This window comes from Equus przewalskii, chromosome 17 (assembly GCF_037783145.1).
Source record: "Equus przewalskii isolate Varuska chromosome 17, EquPr2, whole genome shotgun sequence".
Taxonomy (NCBI): domain Eukaryota; kingdom Metazoa; phylum Chordata; class Mammalia; order Perissodactyla; family Equidae; genus Equus; species Equus przewalskii.
Genome location: NC_091847.1, coordinates 78,357,778 through 78,380,943, shown reverse-complemented (window position 1 = coordinate 78,380,943; position 23,166 = coordinate 78,357,778). Strand labels below are relative to the sequence as shown.

The 23,166-nt window shown below is 38.5% G+C and overlaps 1 protein-coding gene across 13 annotated transcripts in view; it reads right to left on the bottom strand.

The window, feature by feature from the left end:
- Positions 1-23,166, bottom strand: part of PARD3B (par-3 family cell polarity regulator beta) — a 930,268-nt gene that overhangs the window by 787,724 nt on the left and 119,378 nt on the right. For all 13 annotated transcript variants that reach the window (XM_070581758.1, XM_070581756.1, XM_070581765.1 and 10 more), the window contains exon 2: positions 7,052-7,153. In XM_070581758.1, the coding sequence (XP_070437859.1) occupies positions 7,052-7,153 (102 nt within the window). The remainder of the gene's footprint in view (positions 1-7,051; positions 7,154-23,166) is intronic.

Below are 23,166 nucleotides of genomic sequence, written 5' to 3'. Positions count from 1 at the left end.
GAGCTTACATTCCACAAGAAACAAAACAAATCTTGGATAAGCAGAGAGTTGGGACAAGGACACACTAGACAAGTGGAACATTAAGAAAGTAATGGAGAAAGAAAGCACAAGGAACATAAGAGAATAGCCAGTATGGTATCATTACTGTTGAGGTTTGAGAAGGCTGAGTTTAGGTTTGGGGGCATTCTGGGCCTCTGAATACGATGCATGGCTATGAGGTTGAGACTGGATTCAGCACACACTGGAAGGAATGGTATGACCTAAGCAATATGTTAAGAACAATGTAATCTACACTAATTACAGGAGTGTGTTAGCTATAATGGCACCTAATACTTATTGATAACTGACTACAGGCCAGGCACTCTCCTGAACACTTTACATGTATTAACTTGTAAAACGAGTACTATTTTTAGCTCTAAGTGCCCACGAGGACACTAAGGACACAGAGGTTAAGTAACTTGCCCAAAGCCACACGGATAGCAGAGGCAAGAAACAAACTGACTCTGCCTGTCCAGAACCCAAGCTCTTAGCCACTCTGCCTGCACCCATGGCATAGAACAGTTGAGGGGCAAAGAGGAGATAAAAGGCAAGATCACCAATTCTTTATAAATTAAGTAAACCTGCCTAAGATTTTACAGATTTAAATTTGGTAGCTGTGGAAATGGAAAAAGGGGAACAGACACATGAGACAGGTTAATAGATGAATGAATGGGATGCATTTATTATCAAAATAACTTCAAGTGCAAGCCTGAACGACTAAGAGAAGAGACTCCCATCCACAGAAATAAGGAAGTTGAAAGGAGGAAGACCTCGGGGAGCGGGGAGACTGAGCAGTTCTGATCTGCACCAGGTGCCACCAGGATCCTGGGGAAGAAATGCAGAAATTAACCCAGGAAAGAAATCAGCCGGAAACATGGGGCCCTTTAAACTCTTCCCAGTTCAGAGGACGATGATGGGGTCAGGCCACATGACTGCCGAGGCCTCTTCTGGTTCTATGACTCTGTAATTTTGTAATTCTATAAGTAGAGCATCCTTTAAAAGTACAAGATGGAATTTCTTGGCCGAGGTAATCCTTTTGGTCTTCTGCACTGATTTCTGAAACATTCTCCAAACTTCCTCTGAAATGTGCTTTCAAAACTTTAATGACTGTGAACCCAAGAAAAACTGCAGAAGAAGAAAACCCCAAAACCCCAAATTCTGATTTGTTAAAAATCAAGGGTCTCAAATAGATGTTTCCCTTGAAATTGGAGTCTTACTGGCAAAATAAGGACTCAAAAATGAAATAATTAATTCAGGACTCTTTTTATAAAGGGTCTAACTTAATTTAGCATCCCCTACCCCCAGAAAAACACAACATAGCTTATAAGTTGTTCAAATACACACTTCATCAAATCAGAAATTAACCTTTTAATCAGTGAGTAGGAAGATGGGAAGAAGTCTTAACAAAAAGGAGGAGTTTTATAAATGCAAAGGTTTTACTTTAGCCTTCTAAGAAGACGCATAAAAGTATAAGTAAATATGGGTGTGGTTGTGATTGTGAAGGGATAAAAACCACTGGTTGAAATATAAACTCAAGTTTTACTATCCACAGCTGAGTCTGTCAGTTTTACTAAAAATACAGTAAAAATTATTTTAGAACAAAGTGGAACCAAATCCATCATCACATCCAGGAGCATCTCCCGTGAGCTGTGCCAGGCAGCTGCGGACTCCAGTAGAGGGCGACAGAGTGCGCATAGCGCAGCGCAGTGCAGCCCCGGCCTGAGGGCTGAGCCGAGGCTTTAGAGCACGAGTTCCCTCGTGGTGCAAACCAGTCCTCACTGCAAAACCACATTAGACCCCTGAATGCTTCTCATTTTACCAAACAATATGTTGTGATAAAAGGATTCTCGTTTTAAAGTGAGTTACATTGGCATTTTCATTTCTCAAATAATAATATATTAGTCAAATGTTTTGTCATAATAATAAAGTATCTTCTTAATTTAGTAACTTTTAAACAAATTTAATAAGGTCTTTCAAAACAGTCATAATGTACCGTATAGTAGTTTCTTTGATATTTTAATATTTAAATTTAAAACATTTAATGATAAAAATCAAAACACACAGGGAAAAATTACACTATTAAGACTACCATAAAAATATTATCAATGTAACAGCTAACATTTGAGTGCTTACTATATACTATACTGGAATTAAAAATTTTTATAGTTTATATAAACTTTTATATAAAAATTTGTATGTATAAAAAAAGTTTATAGTTTATATAGTTCATAGCTTATGTAGTTTTCCTACACTAACCCTGTAAGATAAGAACATCATATCCATTTTAGAAAAAGGCAAATCAAGGCTAACAGAGATGAAGAAACTTGCCCAAGGACACATAACTAGTAAGGGATGAAGCTGAACTGAAAGTGTGATATTTGAGTACCAAATACCACAGGTGGTCCATGGGGCCAACCCGCCCTCGCTCGAGTCCATGAGGACCCCTGGCATCTCTCCAAGATGAATCCTGATGACAGTCAAAGATAGAAACATCCTCCCTGTGTACTTTACCACATAATATAGTTTTACTTTTGTATATCTAATAAAACCATGGTAGTTTTACATGGATTTTATGAATCCAGTTTACAAAATAGAAGTTAACCAGTGCCATATTTCAGTATTATCTTATAACTTGTTCTACAACCAAGTCAAGAAATAATAATGACACAGTCAACAAGGAAAATAATCATTTAAAAAGTTCACTACTCAGAGGTTCTCCCACTCAATTAAGAAACATCAGTGAGTGAACACTAAACTTTGCAGTGGCTCATTAAGCATCAGTCCCCAGAGTTCTTAGGGCCTTTCTATATTGCAACGAGAAACTATACATGAATATTACATAGCTCTTGGGTGTGGCATTGAAATGATTTCTATACAAGACAATAGCATAACTACTGAGATGTTTAACATTCAAGTCCCAAAGAGTGAAGTTTCACCCAATGAATGGAGAATCAATTTGTGATGTACTTTGAGAGGAATGCAAGACCAATCAACTGATCTGAAGTAGAAGATCTTTTCCTTGTCCTGTGCTATCCTAAAAGCATGGTTAGCATGAAACTTGAGAAGATCATCATCATTTTAAAAGCTTAAAATAGGATAAGAGACAGTGTATTAGTGTCTTATTGCTGCTATAACATATCACACAAACTTAGCGAATTTAAGCACAATCAATTCATCTCATAGTTCTGGAGGTGAGAAGTCTGAAATAGGTCTCATTGGGCTAAAATCAAGGTGTCAGCGGGACTGTGTTCCCTCTGCAGGCTCCATGGAGAATCTCTTCCCTTGACCTTTCCAGCTTCCAGATGCTGCCTGCATTCTTTGGCTCCATTTTCAAAGCCAGCATTGGCCAGTTGAGTCTTTCTCATATCGCATCTCTCTAACACTGACTCTTTGCCTTTCTCTTTCATTTACACAGATCATTGTGTTATACTGGACCCACCCAAATAATCCAGGATAATCTCCCCATTTCAAGGTCCTTAATCACATCTTCAAAGACCCTTTGCCACATAACATACTTGTTCACAGGTTCTGGGAACTAGGATGTAGACATCTCTGGACGCCATTATTCTGCCTACTGCAGACAATACAGAATATAATTTGTGCACATTCTGCAATCCATCTGAAAATTAGTTACTGGAATACAGAACTTATTTTCCTATGAAACTGAAGATAGTGGCTAGACTCCAAGTGTAGTCTCCAAAGTCCATTTGGAATTACACTGTACCTGGATTGAGAAATCTGGGTCCTGGGGAAGGGGAAGAGCAAGCACCAGAGGTCACACTGGCAGGCCTTGGCAGTAAGTTGGATGAGGCTGCAGGCAGAGAGCTGGGTTAACTACACATGCCTGACATAGTAATTCTGAATTAGTTGTTATATTCCATAGTTCTATTACACATCATTTCTTAACAATGGAAGTCACTGTGCTAAAGCAAATTCATGCTTACTTAACATTGATGAATTTTCCAATTAGAAATCATAGGTACAAACACCCAACACACCACTTGGCACACTGTAGAAGAACAAAAGAGTAGAAATGTGAATTCTAGTCACCAGAGGCTGATGGGGCCACTTACCACCTGCGTGATCTTCAGGATGTTACTCGCAATTTCTGTGGCTGTTCTCAGAGATTAAAAATGGGGGGTAATAAATAGCTCCCACCTGTAGGGTTGTTCTAAAGTAAAACAGAATATGTAAGTGCCAAAAACATTCTGGTCCACCTTAGTGTTCCACGAAATGTTCAGCTGTTGTTACCGGGTAAATGAAGTCAGTAGCTTGAGCAGCCAGAGAGGAGACATCAGTGCAAAGGTGTCAATTCTTAGGTATTTATCCCGAAGAACTTGAATCATTAGACTGATACACGAAACTGAAGAATTATGGGCAATTACTAAGTCTTAGCACATTTTACACAAATACCAGTTATAAGATGCAAAATTCCAAAGCTGCTCCAATAACATTTTGACAAAATACAGGATAGAAATAGGGCAACATGGTAAAAACTTAGTTCTCCTGAGGCCAGAGGAATAAGGGAGGACCAAAGACAACCACTGTGGGTCCCAGAAGTTCTTAAAGTCATTTCTTTAGAAAACTGACTAAACTCTATTAGCTTCTTGTCTGATTTTAAGTGGGAAACCACTTAAACTCTAATTTCAGTCTTTACTGAAGTGTACTGGATGGCTTTTCCACACACTACACAAATGGCTTCAGCCCACACTGCGTTGTGATTTTCCTGCCTCCTCCTCCCCAGCTGGGTCATCGGGGGCTCCTGACGGCCGTTTCTCACCTGCATGAGGGTGTTTCCTAGGGGCTGAGGTACATGCATGTTAGCACAAGGACTATGTACATCCACCCATGCCTCTTTGGGATTGCGTTCTATCTATATTCTAAACGCAAGAGATTATTAGGTAGCCAATTTGAAAAGAGGTGAATTGTAATTTTATCTAAGCTCAATACTGCCTCAAAGGATCTTGGGTGACTTTCATATGTTACTAAACATCCACAAGCATCATTTACAATTACTTCTGAATCTAAACTGACCCAAAAAAAGGTAACAGGAAGTCTGGCAGAACATTCTTTCCACACTAGATACATGGACTATCAGGAAACTTTAAGGCTACAGAGAGAAGGTCAGAAAAAATAAGTAATACTCTCTTTTTCACTTACATTATTTCAAAAAAGCAAAAAATGGAAGTACATTTTTTATGGCGATTTCAAAACTGTAAATTCCCAACAACTCCGCAGAACTATACCAATGAGGCTTCATGTCACAGTGCTACAGTGCAGGAAGGGACGGGTAAACCTGAACCCAAACAGTACTTCACCTTATTTAGTAATGGCGGTAAAGTCCCTCTAAAACAGAGATTACATATAATAAAGCGGTTTCTGTGTCTAGTAAATAGCTGATGGTTTAAAGTACACTGCCAAGATAGTTAAAGACAATTCTCTAAAAAGAAGAGTTCTATAGGACAAATGGTTTCCCCGGGCACTGTTCACGGGATCACCCTTCCTGCATTGAGGTCTTGGGTGAGGCTGGCTGAGACATTTTCTTCGGGCCCTTCTTAAACCCGCCACCTTTCAGCTTTTCGTTTTAATACAGTGGACATCAGTGAAATTTGAGACAGCAAAACTTTCAGTAACAAAGAACCCAAATGCCTAGAGTATTTCAAAGGAAGAAGGTGGCTGGAGAAAAGAAACAGAAAAACAGACGTGAAAGTCCTCCTCTGGCGTCAGGAAGGTAAGTAATATATTATTATTTACCATGAGGCCAAAAACTAAAAAGTGCGCATCAAAATCACATACAGCAGGAGTCAAATGTAGAGAGGAAAGCTTTCTTTTTCACTCATTTATTCAGTAGGTGCTGACAATTAAGTTTGGGTAAGATATTGTACCAGATATTATTAATACAAGAAACGCAAAAGAAATAAAAGTCTCTCAGCCCACAATCTATTTAGGGAGATAAGTCCCTTATGAAATGGATAATTACAAGGCAGAGCAAACCAGCGTTGAGTTCCAAAAGAAAACAGGGGAAAAAATTGGATAGAATGTCTGCAAAGACTAATATAAATTTATACAGTCCAAAAAGATCTTATGGAAAAGGAAAAATGTAAATTTTACTTGAGTTCAATAAATCACCTATTTATATTCCAGTCCAGTTGGTTAAAAAACACACATACCCGTACCAGAGATTGCAGAAAAAAAATACAGAGAAACATGTTTACAGACATAAATGAGCCTACTACAAACAGCGCTAAGGACACACAGCAGAAGAAACTTTGAAGCAAGGATCTCTGAGGGAGAACGGCGGTTCAGTTCTGGAGGACACATTAACATTGGTAAGAGGAGCCCAGCACAGAAGTAGTGATAAACAATGTCTCCACAGCAACAATCCAGTGTATTGCACCCGAATGGTTTACTCTTATACCTTGTTCAGTTTAGCATTAGAAGAGAAATCTCATTAAAACAAGATATTTACAATGGGGATTATTCCCAGGTAGGTGGCAAAACATGTTCAAACTTTTTGGAATATTTGATTTAGTGTTTTTTATTTTAGGAATGAAAACAAAGACTATCATGAAAGATAGTTGTTTGCTAGCTACTTTCACCATAGTTCTTTAGAAGACTTTTCTCCCCATTGTATTCACTACTATGAAACGTATTCACATCTCAAGCATTAAGTTGAATATTTAGCAAGGGCCAAGAATAAACTCCAGAGCCAGTAACGACAATGAGAACTCCAACAGCCTCAAAGCCTGACACTAATTCACTGAGACGTATGGGGAACTCATGGGAATGAAGCGTCTGCTAATTAGGCCACCATGAACAGATTCTCAAACCTTGACAAAGTTTTTCCAAACATCTGATGAGGAACTTTGATTTCTGGGCTGTCCAGGTGAAACCTGAACAGATGGTATCTGTTAACAATAATTGACACATGAGTTTGCTAAGGATCTCAACCTCTGAAAAACACACAGCTCTAAAGACGAAAACAAAGAGGAACATTTTGAGAGTCATTTACCTTATCTTTGTCTTCAGCGACATCTGCCAAGACATCGTCTGGATCCAGGATTCCTCCATCTGTGTATTCTAAGTGATGAATCTTTACCCAGTAGCCAGGATCCTGTGGTAGAACAACCAAGGTTTTATGACTTAAACTATTTAAAAAGGTAAAATACATTTTAATAAAAAATAAATAAATGGGCTGATTAAAAACATTGCTCTAGTAGGGGCCAGTTCTGTGGCCAAGTGGTCAAAGCTCTGTGAGTTCCCCTTCAGTGGCCCGGGTTGGCAGGTCAGATCCTGGGTACAGACCTACTCCGTTCATGGAGGCATCCCACATACAAAATAGAGGAAGACTGGCACAGATGTTAGCTCAGGGCTAATTTTCCTCAAGCGGAAAAAAAAAAAAAGGCGGACTGGTAATGGATGTTAGCTCAGTGCAAATCTTCTTCACCAAAGCTCTAATAATAATATAATCTTTAAGCACCAAAAATAAATGTTATCTATTTATTTGGATAAATATGTGGCATTTTTACCCTGTTTAACATAAATCGGTAAAATCAAAGTATACATATCTCATCAATTTTCCTGGAAGCTAAATTGCAACACAAAAATAAACCACCCTATCTATTTGAAAAGCATATTCAAGGAATTTCCATAAGATACAATTTAGGTAATCCCAAGAATACTCTGGAGAAGAAAGATCTTCTTGAGGGTACTTTCTGAAACTGGGGATTGGAAGTCCCAAGTAAGATCCGCCAAAGCTGTAGGAAAAAAATCAAAAGGCAGAAATCTGTGATGGCAATAGCTGTCAGTCTGGAATACATGAATGGAATGGGGTGACCATGGACCTCTCCACCTTTTTGAATCCCCAGGCTCTGTACATGTGCTCAACTCTAAGATTTGCAACGACATCTGGGACAAGGGCTCCAGCACTGGTTTCCATTTGCTGCAACGGGGCAGCAACTCAAGCTGCCCTCACCAAACTGGGGGGAGTGACTTAGGAGATTCCCAATTATTGTTTGTAAAAACCACTTAGAAGTATGAGGCTTAAGGAAAAGCACTATTTTCTCAATTTGATATGTGGCTAGATACTCTAACTTAGAATTAAATGACTTTATTTATTTATTTATGTACTGCCTATTCCCAGAAGACATATGAAAATGAATCATCATAATAATGAGCCAAGAACATGAATCAATGAATGAAGAAAAAGATTAGTAAGGTTTTTATCAGAATATCCAAGCTATAATCGATTTGATTCTGTGATTCTTAGAAAGCCTCTGAAAGTGGGAAGTTTTTGGCTATAAACCACTCAGTTTCCAATAAAGGAACTGACACCAGTTTGTGAGGAGAGACGGAAAGTCTCCTAGCATAAAGCCGTAGCCTTCGCCACGTGAATCTCTACAAAGGATAAGAACTCACATAAGCCACAGAATTGCAGTTTTAGAAAAACTAATGGAAATGGATGTCATACAGCCTCTTCTTTAACTGTCCTCCAACAGAAAGCAAAAGCATACTATTAAATAATTCTTGTAAAGCATCTATTCGGAAAGATACTGACATGTGGCCCAAGCACATAGCTTTTCAGTAATCTGACTTGATAAAGTGATAGGCTTAAAAAATCCAAGGGAATTCTCCTTAGCTAGGCTTTAAACATTTCAAAATTTTCTATAGAGTATCTAAAGAACAATTCCAAGTAAAATGAAAGGAATGTCTTTTTCTTCTAATACTAGACTTGTGGGCAGAAATGTTAATGGTTTATTAGGAAACTTTACCTGCCTGATTCTATTGGCCAAATAGAGACAGCAAAGACATGAGCAGTGGCAGTATAACCAGGTCAGAAAATCATAGGACACCCATCGCACAGATTCTTTAGTCAACGATCTTTGCTAACTCAAGGCAATTGTGTTAAAGAAAGTGAGCTAAGTACAACAGAGTAGGTTCCAAATAGGGAGGATGCTAGGGTACACAGACACTATGTAGCAGCCACTGGACTGTAGAAAGAAGAGAGCAATAAAGAACTCTCTAGTAACCTTTGGGAATTCCATCTTTCTGCTATGGCCATGCTACAAGCAACATATTTCTCCACATCTACCCAGGACTTAGGACTGAAATCTATAGAATATTACACTGTCCTTGTAAAAATAGCCTTCTTACAAAAGGAGTTCAATTTAATTAATATCTGCCAATTTCTGCTGAGTTGGTTTTTGATATACTATAGCTCTGCAGTTGAAATCTGTTGAGATTAACCATCTTTATAAAAGCTGAGGTATTCCAAAGAGTTTGCTTTTCTTAGGTTCATTACTTAAAAGCAGACATCCATTAAGTTGACTGCTTTTTTCTAATGCTCAGTTTGCAAAAGCAGATTTTTATCACCTAAGACTGAGGTAAACAACAAGTGCAGTGTAAGTTAAAGCAGGCCTCTCTTCCTGCCTTGAGGTAGGAACAAGAGAAGAAAACCCAAGACTCTGATTTCAAATAGGGACGCTCAGGAACAGCTCAGGGGACAGGATCTCATCAGAGGCAATGGGAGCAGCAGACCAGGGGCAGCAGGATGGCGCTGTGAAGTCCCACAGCGTTCTTCACCGACTTGTGAGATCTTAGACATTCTGGATGATAAGATATAGGAGTTGAAAATAGGACACTTATCTCTAATCTTGATTAAAAGAGTACAGAACTTAAAAGTTTTACAGAATTAAATCTAGTAAAAAATTAATTTCGTATATTTTAGAGTTATATATTCAGTCCCCGCAAAATTTTTTAAGTGAAATACATGGTGCCAGAATATAAAAAGACTGTTTGCAATTGTAACTCGCCCCATCCCACACTGATGCCGCCATTTCATCCACTCCAGAGGAGAGAGTGGGCTCATGACGAGCACAAGCACACGTCTAATTCTGAACAAAAGCCGATGAGCCACCTGAAAGCAGTGTCTGAATGTTTCACACATTCGAGAGAGGTAAGGCACAAACACAGCACGTACCAACAGTGCTTCTGTCCCCGTGCTATTCTGACCACATGCTGTAGATCGTTTTAAGAATACACATACATTATTAGCAGCCGACAGGCACCATAAGACCATAAATTCACCCCAACTCCTTTATGCATATAAAAATTTCCACCATTACCTTGCAGTCAACATTTTGCATTTCATTTACTTGGTTTTATTACCTCCAGAAATAAAAATGATCAAACATGAAAAGATGTTCACATACGTGTCTTGGTTCACACAATTAACCACTTGGCAAAGTTTACTGCATTTTCCATTGGTCATGACATTTCATGTACCTTTATATTGCACAAATACTGTAATACATATAACTTTTAAATTATTTAGAAAATATATATAGTATATGTGCTATGCAATAAATCTTATTACCTACACTTTAGGATCAGTAAAGTATTGAAAAATAACATAGTATACATTATGTTTCCTCCACTTCTGATAATATCTTGTCTGTTTTTTAAATAATGCACAGTTAACTTAAACCCTACTGGATTTTTAAAGCTAAAAATAAACTAGTCTATGAGGATAAACTGGAAAAGAAAACAAAAACATATGCATTATGGGAAGAAACAAGTGGCAGGGTACTTTTAATGATCAAGGTAGAAATTGTTCCAAACAGGCATTAACAGTAATAGCAACAAATATCCTTTCCTTTGGGTAGATGACATGAAATTTGACCCGATACCTTAGAAAACTTATACCAGCCAAAGTTTTGAAGGACAGTAATTTTCCATCTGCAATACCTGAAGGAGTAGGCTGGTGAGCCACATACGGCACTGCCGTGACCACCAAGCGCTGAGATTATGCCAAGAGTCAAAAGAGGGAAAACGTGGAGGTTTCTAAGCAAAATTCTTCAGGTCCAAAGAGATAAAATAGTCTGCCACGGCATCAAGGTCCAAAACTAAGGAGAAAGCTCCCAAGGAAACCAGTGGTTGGAGAAGGGCAGCAAATAGTGCTCAACAATCCAAGTAGTTTTTTGATGGCTTAATGTTTTCACAAGAACTATCTTACCCACTGGAACACAAGAACAACTGTAATATGGAAATTGATGGAAAAACAGGATTTTCCTTGTAGGATTTAACTTCACAAATTTGGTGGAATGCATCCATAAAATGAGATTATCATTTTCATCATTATCTTTATTGTCTTCATAATAGCAGATAATTTTAGTGCTTGCTACAGGCCAGGTACTAGAGGTACTGTGTGTTTTATACGATTAACTCCTTTATCCTCAAACAGTGTCATGAAGTAGTTACCAATCCATTTCACAGACGAGGAAAGCAAGGCACGGGTAGGTGAGTTGACCTACCCAAGGCTAGATGCTTAATAAGCAGCAGAGCCACGGTGGTTTTGTTTAACATAGAAAATACTTTTCTTTTAGATTAAAACTTAACAGAAAGCACAACTATCTAAAAATAAGTGAGGAGATCAGACCCATTTCTATTCCTACTTAAGTGTATGGATCCAGGCAAGTCACCATTACTCTGGGCCTCAGGTGCTACATCATTAGCGAACCTGGAGGCTCTCTGACCTTCTGCACGATGTACCACATGGGGGTCAAAGTGTAAAGGACACGAGGGGAGTGATAATGGAAGGCCTTGGAGTCTGTTCATAAGTGTGTGCAGTGCTCCACCAGAAAGAGAAATTTCAGAACACAATTCCTTCATTTTCAGGGAATTAAAAGTTTGGGAAGCATTGGGAAAGATTTTCCTGCTAAGATCAGAGAGGGAGCTTGAGGCATCAGAAATTGGATAGAGAATTATAAAAACGTGCATGCATATAAAACTTAACTAACTACTTCTACCATGATCCTTTAGGCTTATTCTTCCCCTTTACCCAAGACCAAAAAAGAATCAGGTGCCCCTGAATGAATCCAGGCAAGAGACAGTGGTCAGAGTAGGTCTGGAGACTTTGGGGGTGGGGGGGGGGGCAGAGAGAGGGGAGGAGTCTCAATAATCCACCACAGACAGTGCAGGGAAGAATGAGAGTTCCAAGAAGTGAAGCCTGGGCAAAACACAGCAGAGCAGCACTGACATCTGAAAGAAAAGAATTAAGCCAGAAAAGGCAGTAACGAATATAGAGCTCATTATGAGTCGGTCTAATTGACTTCAGAACCTGCCTCCACCTTCCTGAAATAGATCAAAGAAGTGCAAACGTGAGAAAAGACTAGAAGAGGAACGTGAGCTGATGCCATTTTAATCAAGTGTGTTTCCTAAAACTTCAGGAGAACTGGAATGGGACCAAGGGTTGTCATGCGGGTGGAAACTAATACCTGGCGAAGTCAACACTAGAATCGTAAACCTCAATTCATGTACAAAATGAAGGTGAATCCGTCTGTCTGCAAATTCACTTCCAGCTTTAAAAATCTATAATCCTACCAAATGAAAGTTGATACAGCCATACTAACATCAGATGAAGGAGAGCTTATGGGAAGAAGTATTACCAAGATAAAGGGAGACATTTCACGATGATGAAAGGGTCAACCCAACAGGAAGAAAACAATTCTAAATCTCTGTGTCCCCAATAACAGAACTTCAATACATAGACTGCCAAAACGGACAGATACTGAAAAAGAAAATCCACAAACACAGTGGGAGACTTTTGATAGGAAGCCAAAAAGTCAGTAAGATATAAATCGCCTGAACATCACAATTAACAAAGTGGCCTAATTTACTTTTATTACATACAAAACACTGTACCCAAAAAGATTAGAAAACACAGTGTTTACAAGGGCACATGGAATATATACCAAATCTCAAAAGTCTAGAAACATTCAGAATATGCTCTCTGATCACAGTAGAATCAATTACAGAAAGACACCTAGAAAATACTTGACTGTTTGGAAATCAGGATATACAGTTCTGAATAATCCATAGCCGAAAAATAAAGAAAACGAGAAAATAGTTTTAACTAAAAAAAAAATTAAGCAATATACAAAAAACTTGTAGGATGCAGCCAAAGCAGCACTTAATGGGACACTTGTGGCTTTTAATGCATATACTAGCAAAAAAGAAACGCTCAAACCAAGAAGCTAGAGGAACAACTAGTCGAACCCAAAGATAAAAGGAAGGAAATAAAGAGCAACAAATCAATGAAATAAAAAACAAATACTAATCAAAGTTGGTACTATGAAAGGCTTGATAAAATTGATAAATACCCAGCAGGACTAATCAAGAAAGAGGAGAGAAAACATAAATCTCCAGTATCAAGAAGGAAAAAGGCAAACGATACCCTTATAGATCTTACAAATATTAAAAGGAGGATATTGTAAAAACTTTAGATGTATAAATTTGATATATGTAAATTTAATTAATATAAAATAAAAAAATTCTTTGAAAAGTATGACTTACCAAAACTGACAATAAAAATAGAAAATAGAAGTAATACAAAACAATTAAGGAAATTGAATTTAATTGCATTATTTTAAAACTTTCCCATAAAGAAAATACCAGGCTCAGATTACTTCACAGATTAAATCTTCTTAATGTTTAAAGAAGAAATAGTGTCAATCTTAGACAAATACTTCTAGAAACTAGACAAAGAGAAAAATGTTCCCATCCTTTTATAAGGACAGCATAATGTTGATATAAACACCTAACAAAGACATTACAAGAAAATTATAAAAATTACCAAAATCTGCATATGGACACACATACAAAAATCTTAAATACAACATTTGTAAATCAAATTCAGTGATGTATCTAAAGGATAATATGTCATGACCAAGTGGGATTTATTCTAAAATTACAAGAGTGGTTTAAAATTAAAAAACCAACCAAGGTTATTCACCAAATTAATACAGGAAAAAAGGATAAAAACTAAATGATCATCACAGTGGATGCACACGAGCCTTTGAGAATATTCACCATCAACTCACAATAAAAAGAACAAATCTTAAAAAGCATCACAATGAAAAACAAGGCACACCAGTAACAAATAGAAAAATGAAACTTTGAAAAATAACATTTATAATAGCATCAAAAAATCAAATATTTAGGAATAAGTCTAACAAAAATGTGCATAACGCCTATGCTAAAAATTATAAAATATTCGGAAAAATTAAGTGTTTCATGGGCTGAAAGACTCAATATTGTGAAGATGTTGATCTTGTCCAAATTGACCAGAGTTAGGGTTAGGATCGTGAGGATATGAAGCAACCAGAATTCTCAAACACTGAGGGTCGGGGTGTAAATGTGTACCACTGTTTTGGAAAACTGGTAACGTCTGAATATAAACATCCCACATAGCACAGCAATTCCACTCCCAGGTGCACATCCCACAGAAATGAGGATATGGAAGTATCAAAACACACATGCTAGAATATTCATAGCAGGATTATTCCTAATACCTAAAACTCTGGAAATAACCCAAATATTCATCATCAGTAGAATGGATAAATACCATGTCCATGCAATGGAATACTAAACATCAACAAGAATGAACAAACTACAAGTTTACCCAACAACATAGGTGAATCTCACAGCACAACACTGATCAAAAAGAGTCACATACAAAAATGTATAGACTGTGTGAATCCATGCATAATAAGCTCAAAAACAGGCAGAATTAACCCACGAGGTTAGAAGTCAGGAGACTGGTCACCTGTGAGAGAGGAAGGGCAGTGAGTGAAAGGGGCACAAAGAGGTTTCCGGAGCAATGTTCTATTTCTTGAGGTGTGCACTGACTATACTTGTTTGTGCACTTTTCTGCATGTGTGTTATACTTAAAAAATGTTTCCATAGAAATGAAAAGAACTTTTTGCTTCAGAAAATGTGATTTCTTTTTAAAATTTTTTTTAAAGATTGGAACCTGAGCTAACATCTGTTGCCAATCTTCTTTTTCTTTTTTTTTCCTTCTCCCCAAAGCCACTAGTACGTAATTGTAAATTCTATTTGTGAGTGCCTCTGGCTGTGCTATGTGGGATGCCACCTCAGCATGGCCTAATGAGTGGGGCTAGGTCCGCACCCAGGACTCGAACTGGCGAACCCCTGGGTTGTCAAAGCGGAGCATGAGAACTTAACCACTCTGCCACGGGACTGGCCCCTAAATGTGCTTACTTTCTTCAAACCAAAATACCTAATGGTTCCCTTCACACGTGACATCTCCACAGATAAACTAATGAACACCACTAAAGAGCTGTTTAGAACAAGACTCTACTTCCCCAGTTTCCTTAGAAGTATAAGAACAAATCTTAAGGCAAATAAAAGGAATGCATAAATCCCAAAAGATGGGGAGGCCAGGTTATGCTACCAACAGAACAGGTTGCTCACTGACCACCAGTGATTCAAAACCGCTAAGAGCCACAGAGGAGGCTTGGTGAGGCAGACCACAGGCTCATATGAGTCAACAGTGCGACAAGTCTGCAAAAACGTTACCACCGTATTAGGCCATGATAACAGAAGTACTGTGTCCAGAACACAGCAAGTAATAATCTCGTTCTATGCTAAAGTGGTCACAGCACATGTAGAGTATTTTTTCAAAATTTAAGAGATGATCATAAACAAACCGGAGAGCACTCGTATGGGGAAATGTAAATATATCTTATGATGAGTGAGCTGACCTACTTAGGTTTATTCACATGGGAGAACACAAAAGGAAAATAGGTGCCATTTCAAACATAGTAGGACCACAGTTTATAGGGCACTGAGCTCTTAAAGTTATATGGTAAGGCAAAAGTCACTTATTGTTAAAATTATCTCTGGAAGTCTCCCAGGGAGACGCAATATTGGAGACGGACACACTTCCTTTCGATAAGTCCAACACTACGTATTTTTCCTCCAGGACTGGGGCATAGTGTTCATTGTCTTTTCACCTTAGTACCAGATGAAGTATCTGGAGTGTGTCGGAGACCATATTCTGTGAAAAATGCTTACCTTAAACCCTTAGAATTGTCCTCAAGCCAGAGACGGACTCCCATTACCATAAGCACGTGGGAACTCAGACCACAAAAATTGTGCAGAGACTCATCCTGTGCTTCTCTGGGATGCACGCTCGTTGCTCACACAAGTTCAATTAGCCACACTATTCACATTCTGATCCCTTCTTTTCCTTTGGTTGAGCTTTTATAGGTGAATTTGTAAAAATCTTATGACCATGTGAGACTTCCATCAAGTTAAAAGGTTGCCATGCACAAGAAAGATTTGGCTTGTTCTGTACTGCTCCAGAAAAGATACATAAACAAGAGAGGTGGAAGGAAGCTCAGCATAAGAAAGAGATTTCAGAGAGAGCATCTAAGAGTGCAGCGGGTTGTTTGATGAGACAGTGAGCTCTCCTTTCCCATGAGGAGTCAAGCAAAGGCTAGATTGCGGTACCTCAAGGATGTTATAGGATAAGGAGAAGGGGAAATTGTGTGATCTTGAAGATGTCTTCCAACTCTCAAATCTGCATTATCTAGAACCTCAAAGTTCCTTAGAGCTTTGAACCTTCAGTTAGAGAAACTTCTGGAAAGAACAAATCTCTGCTGTATCATAAGAATAATGTTTTCAGCAGTTCAGCATGATTGCACAATTACTGGGCCTCTCCAAAAGGAAAGTCTATGAGCAAAAAACTGTATTTTAAATTTCCCAATCTACCAGTTATTCTAGAGTCTTGCTGTGTAACCTGAAAGTTCATTAATTTATAAAAAAATTTGAGAAAAAATTCTTCCATCTCCAAGCTAAAAGAATTACTCTGATAGAGAAAAAATAAAAATAAAAACTGAGAATTTCATATTATTTAAAACATTATTTTTAAATAGACTAGTTTCTCACTCTAAAAAAATTTGTCCCCACCACTCCCCTTCCCCCCAAAAACTGGGAGTTTTCAACCTTTGACTAGTAAATTCATAAGTTAAAAACTGGTAGGAATCCATTGGTTCACAGACCACCTGGACCAGGCCTCTTCTCTTGCAGAGGGGAAACCAGAGCACACAAAGGTTGAGCCACAAGGAAGGTAGCTGTTGGCTTATGATGTATAGTCCTCAACAAAATAGTCTCAATATAAGAGCACCAACAATTCCAGGAGAAATTTTCAATTTTATCTCATAATCCAAATTTTGACAATATTATTCTCTTTTTCAAGCAGGAAGAAAAATATTTAAGCATCAAGGCATACACTTCACTTTCTGTTCACATATCAACTAAATATTAAAAGCATTGTTAATCAGCCATGTCATTTTCCATTCAGCTTTGTGAAGTAACCCTAATCTCAGCAGTTTTCTTTATATAAAGGATTTTAAAGGTTCATTTTTCATCCTGGGATTAACCTAAACTTATTTGAGGAAAAAAGGTCCAGATATCTAGATAGAGCTTTTTTTTTTTCCAATAAAGGAGAAATTGCAATTATTTTCAAATCTACTGCCTACATCATCACAGTATACTTAACTCTTTACAAGAACATAGAAATTTCCTTTTCCTATGGATCTAACAGCGAGTTAAACGCATAAAAGTACAAGCCCTATATAAATCTTCAGGATTAAATACACTAAAATCTTAAAACCAAAGTTCTATCCAAAAAATCAAATATTAAAGTCTGAAATTAACAAAAGTTGCAAATATATTTAATTGATACATCTATTTCAAAAGATTCTCAATATGAAAGACTTTTAAAACATTAAACCGTTACTAGTTAATAACACTGAAAAATGCAATATTTCAAAATAATTTCAGAGGAAACAGCTGATTTTTTTAAAAAATCCTGCTTTCCATGAATTGTTTCCAATGAAATTTTATAGTCCAAAGTCCTGGATGCCAAGGTTTTAGAAGCTTGTGTGGTCCAAAGGATTGCAAAGCCTACAGCCAAAGAATGGAGCAGCCACGTCTCCAAAGACAAGGACAAGCTATAATTTTAAAAATTATTTATTCATTATTAAACCCTAAAAAGTGTTCTGCAACAAAATAAATTTTAATGAGAATTTGAGAAAGCAAATTCGTACAACTCAAGCCTTACTTAACGCAGCCAATTAAATCCAAACTTCCTTGCTGCTATGAGGCTGGCGTCTTTGTATACTAGCTCCAAAGAATACGTTCGACAGCTACTGTCAACTGTGGGTGTGTCTCCGTGTGCATGACGAACGAAGACGGCGAAAAGCATGCTGCAGAAAACCACCGTGGCCTCTAGGACTTCACTGGAACACAAAGTTTTATGCTCCCTCATTGAAAAATTAGGACACAGAAAAGAGGATTTTAATTTACATCAGAAGAAGTACTGGTGGCAGTGTTTATAAAAATAAGTTAACTCTAAGATAAACATAAAGGCCTCATCTACTTTGTCCCCCCTCACTGTTTATAAAACTTCTTTTCAGTACAGCAGTAATAGGAATGGTGAAGGATTATCTGTCTCTGATTTTCAAAAGGAATGGGGACACCATTGCCCACTATTGTTGGCTTTGTTTCTCTAACAACAGGGTCATTCATCCAGAATGCTATGGATAGATCACAGACGTAGCTACAAAGAATACAAGGGCACAGGAAAGGAAATAGGAAAAGCTGAGCTGGAGCAGCTGCTCAGAGATGACCTTCCTGCCTGCCACTCTAAGGCTGATGCCCTGCCCCATTGCCAGCATCAAGCCTGAGCATTACTGTATTCAATTATTTGTTAATTTTTATTGCTTGGCCTCCCAGAACTAGAACACAAGCTCCATGATACAGAAACCTCAATTATCTTCACTTCCATTTACCAACAACCTGAAACTTCTTCTGGGATCCACAATAAATTTGTCATATGAATAGGTAAAGACAAGGAGAAGCAGAAAGGAGTAACAAAGGAGGAGGAGAAAAAGATCTCACGTTCTAAGAGAGAAAGCCATTTCATTTATGCTAAAACAAAAGCTTCAATCATATGACCTAGATCTTTTCAGAAAGCCAAGGGCAGCAGGGGAGAAGTAGAAACACTCTGGATTGCACATCAAAGGCAGTCATTTATACAACCAGCGTGTGCTGACTTCTTCAACATCCATGAACGAAACAAAACACAGGAGAAAAACTCCATCCTTGGAAGAATAAAGCTTACAGTTCAGTGAGGAGAAAAGAGAGGCAGTAATTAACAAACAGAACAAATAAGTAAATTAAATGGTGTGGTAGAAAGCGATGAGTGATTTGGGAGAGAAGATGGAGTAGAATGAGGAGGATGCGGAGGAGAAAGGGGTCAGGTCACTGGTGACCTTTGAGCCAACATTTGAGGAGGCGAGTAGGTAGCAGTCTGCAGAATGGAAGTCAGGTCTCCTAAAAAATGGCTATGCCTTTGAAAGTCCATGTGCAGTCATTTGTAAAAGAAGTCAAAGCTCAGAAAAGGGACCTCTATAGGAGTGCCCTTGTGGGGACAGGAGTGAGAAAACTAGTTCAGTTGTCAGGTTGAACAAGCCCAGCAGAGATGTGGAGGAGATACCCAATGGTAGGAACCACCTCGCCTGTCCAGCCTCTGCAAGAATATCTTGCCCCACACTAAGCAAAATTTTTACTCCACTCTTCAACAGTAACTAAAATTCTACTAGTTTTACATCATCATTAAACATGTTTAAAATTACCTTTATTTAAATGAAAGTATTCCCAGAGAGGTAGAAGAAGGGACCAAGATGTTATTTGCGTCTCAGGTGTTCCCTTCTGAACTGCTGAGGGGAGGCATTCCAGATGCGACTGGGCACGGGCCACACAGAGACCATCAAGCCGACTCCCCAAATGAAACTGATTAGTGGGAGAAGTGTGACCTTTAAAGTCAGTAAGACTAGGCTGAAATCCAAGCTCTACCACTCACATAAAGTGAGAACAATACCCTGGACCCTCACTGGATTGTGAGAAATTCATTAACATATTCATGCACGTGCACATCCGCAGGCACACACATATATACCTACATATGTGCTCTTTCCTGGCATCATATCCTTACATTCTGTAAAGGCAGAGCCACTTCTAATATATATTACTGTAAAAGCAGCATCGGACATAGTCTCCTCCTTACAACAGATGTACAGTGCCCATTATTATTACTACCCTGGATAACTGAGAGTTTGAAACTGAGAGTTACTGAGAGTTTGGGAGGGCAAAGAGACCTGGGCTTGAGAAAGAAGAAAGTCCACAGGAAGCGCGCCGAAGGTCCAGAAAGAGCAGGATCAGAATGCTAGGCAAGGTTTTCTTATGTCAAAATTTTGGCCAGGAGGAAATGTTCTTCCCCAGTTTTCTCTGCGTCTGTGATCAAAATGTGGTCCATAGACCAAGGGGGTCCATGAACTGTTCTGTTTTTCATCTTCAACAAAAGAAACACAGAAATTGGGAGTAAGCATTTAAAAGTTTTTGTAGCAATTTCTTATTGCTGTAATATCCAAGCACATGATTTTGTATTTCAGAAAAGTATCCATTTGCTACAGAAAAACAAACAAAACATTCTGGTCCTCCACCACAAATAGCTTGAGAAGCCTTGATACACTGGCCATGTTCCCTGACCCCCGTGCCTTAGCTGGGACTCGTAACTAACTGTCATAATTAGTTGACATTAATCAAAATGTTGACATTTGAAAAGCTGCCCCCTACCGACAACAAAAACTTCTATTTAAATATTATTTACACGGGAAAATGCAGACCAAACTCCAAAACAATTAGCTAAAACTTTCAGAAACCGATCTGCTAATAAACTGGGATCAGACTTTCCTTGGTTTTAACACCTTAACTACCTCATGAGAGAAAATGAGAATATAGATGACAACACTGAAAACTATGTAGTTTTGTCGAAAATTATGGTATCATTATACCATTATACTATTATTACACTATTAAGTTATAAATTTACTGGGAGAGAAAGCCCAAGCAGACATGCCAACTGCATAGCAGGCAAACAACAACAACAAAACAAGAGAAGGACTGAAAGTTCACCTTATAAAGAAAGATGATGAAAATAATAGAAAAATAATCAAAATGTTGAGGGAAAAGTTTTGGGAGTTATATCACAATTATCAGTTATACACATTTACATCTATATTTATATATATTCATTTATACATATATATTACTATAATACAAAAGCTGAGATGACTGTGGGTCCATACTTTGTACAAGAAAACAAATTCAATCCTAGTTTTTGAAAAGGTGCAGATCTAGAAATATTTTAGTTGAAAAAAATCACCAGCTAACACGTACCCATAGTTACAGTCGTTAAGAGGATCCCAATCCCTTCGTCCCTGGAAAACATCCCCAAAGAAGAAAAATTAAAAAACAGAACCATAAACTCCATCTTCATGAAACCAAAAGATATCTCCAATTCAAAGCAGAAAGACGGAAAATGGATGGGTAAGGAAGTAATGACTTCTGAGGGAGGAGGAAGGCCAAACCCAAGTGCCTTTAGATGGAGACAGTCGCACGAAAAATGAGCCAGTCCTCTTGGGACACAGTCTGGAGACACCAGAGTCCACGAAAATTAGGAGGATGCAGGGGCTGAAAATGGTGAGTACAAATTGTCTGAAAGCACGTTTAAGGGAGGATTCAACTCCTACGTGCCCGTCACCATCTCCTCTGTCAAGAGGCGAGAAATAACGTCTGGAGAACTTGAACCACAGCAGATTCCAGACCCTAAGACATCAGGCACAGAGGAGGGCTGAATACAAAAGGCTACAGACTGTGAACAGGGGTCTGCACAAAGAATGCTATGCCTTCAACCTTGCTATCCCATCCAGACCCCGAGAGCCAGCAGCCAGGCTTACAGCAGACCCGCCTCTCTAGCCACCCCTCACAGGCGATTAGAGGCATGTATGCCACCAAAATGAGGACCCAGGAAACAGAGCACCCAACACAGAAGACATGGAAAGGGAATTCCTCCCAAATAGTGACCGCAGTTAATGTCAGCCACGCAGGATGGTAGGGAGCACTGCCCCTGATCAGATCAGGACAATGAGGGGCTCCAGGAGTGAGCTTATCAGGGAAAAACCCCAAATTGACAGATTTTATGACAGTTTTAGCTCTATGGAAAATGGTACAAAGAGACATTTTATACCACTATTAGAAGAAGAGAAAAGAAAGTATGAGATTCAAAGAAAACTAAGCAAATAAAATATATCAACTCCAGGAAAACCAAAACTGTGCCCAAGACAGGAAACAACCTCAGCCATTGGCTCAAGAGTGCACAGTCATAGACATGACAACATTGAGTACAGATTTAACCAAAAACCCCAACAAGAATTTTGTGAGACAAGGAGGGAGAAAAGGTGAAAAAGCTGTAAGTTATCATTTTCAACCACCCAAACAGGATGTAAACAGATAATGCCCAAAATTGATGAATCAAGAGAGAGTAGTAAATTCATATTTAGAAATAAAAGCACACTGCTATCCCTTGATTCATAAATTATTTAGAATTATGGAGAGAAATACAGCAACAAAAAAGACAGCTGAAGCATTTAGAGTGGCCGCTTCTTAGAAGAAAGGTGGGCTGCAGGGTATCAACAGAGCACTATTTTTTGTTATGGGTCTTTTAGCACTATTTGACTCAAACTAGAAATCAGCACACTAAGGCCCTTGGGCCACATCCTGCCCATCATCTATCCTTGTAAATCAAGTTTAGTGGGACATGGCCACTCCTGCGTGTACTGTGCGTGGCTGCTTTCGCGCTGCAACAGCAGAGATGAGTGGCTGTGACTCACATCACATGGCTTGCAAAGGCTAAAAGACTCACTATCTGGCCTGTTACAAAAGTTTGCCAACTCCTGCTTTAAACTGTGTGTAAGAATTAATGTGATTTTTTTGGCTGTTTTTTGTTTTGCTTTTGTTTTCTTTCTTTTTTTTTCTTTTTTCAAGATGATTAGCCCTGAGCTAACATCTGCCAGCAATCCTCCTCTTTTTGCTGAGGAAGACGGGCCCTGAGCTAATATCCATGCCCATCTTTCTCTACTTTTTATGTGGGATGCCTGCCACAGCACGGCTTGACAAGTGGTGTGTAGGTCCACACCTGGGATCCAAACCAGAGAACCCCTGGCCACTGAAGCAGAATGTGCAAACTTAACCTCTGCGCCACCGGGCCAGCCCTACTTTGATTTTAAAAATTAAATGGTACAGAGTGTGGCCCAATTGTATTCTCCAGAGGCAACTCTTTTGCACATTTGTTTTCATCTATTTGAACGTCAACTCCTTTTCTCCAAATAGTAAGCATTTCTAAACGTCTCCACTGAG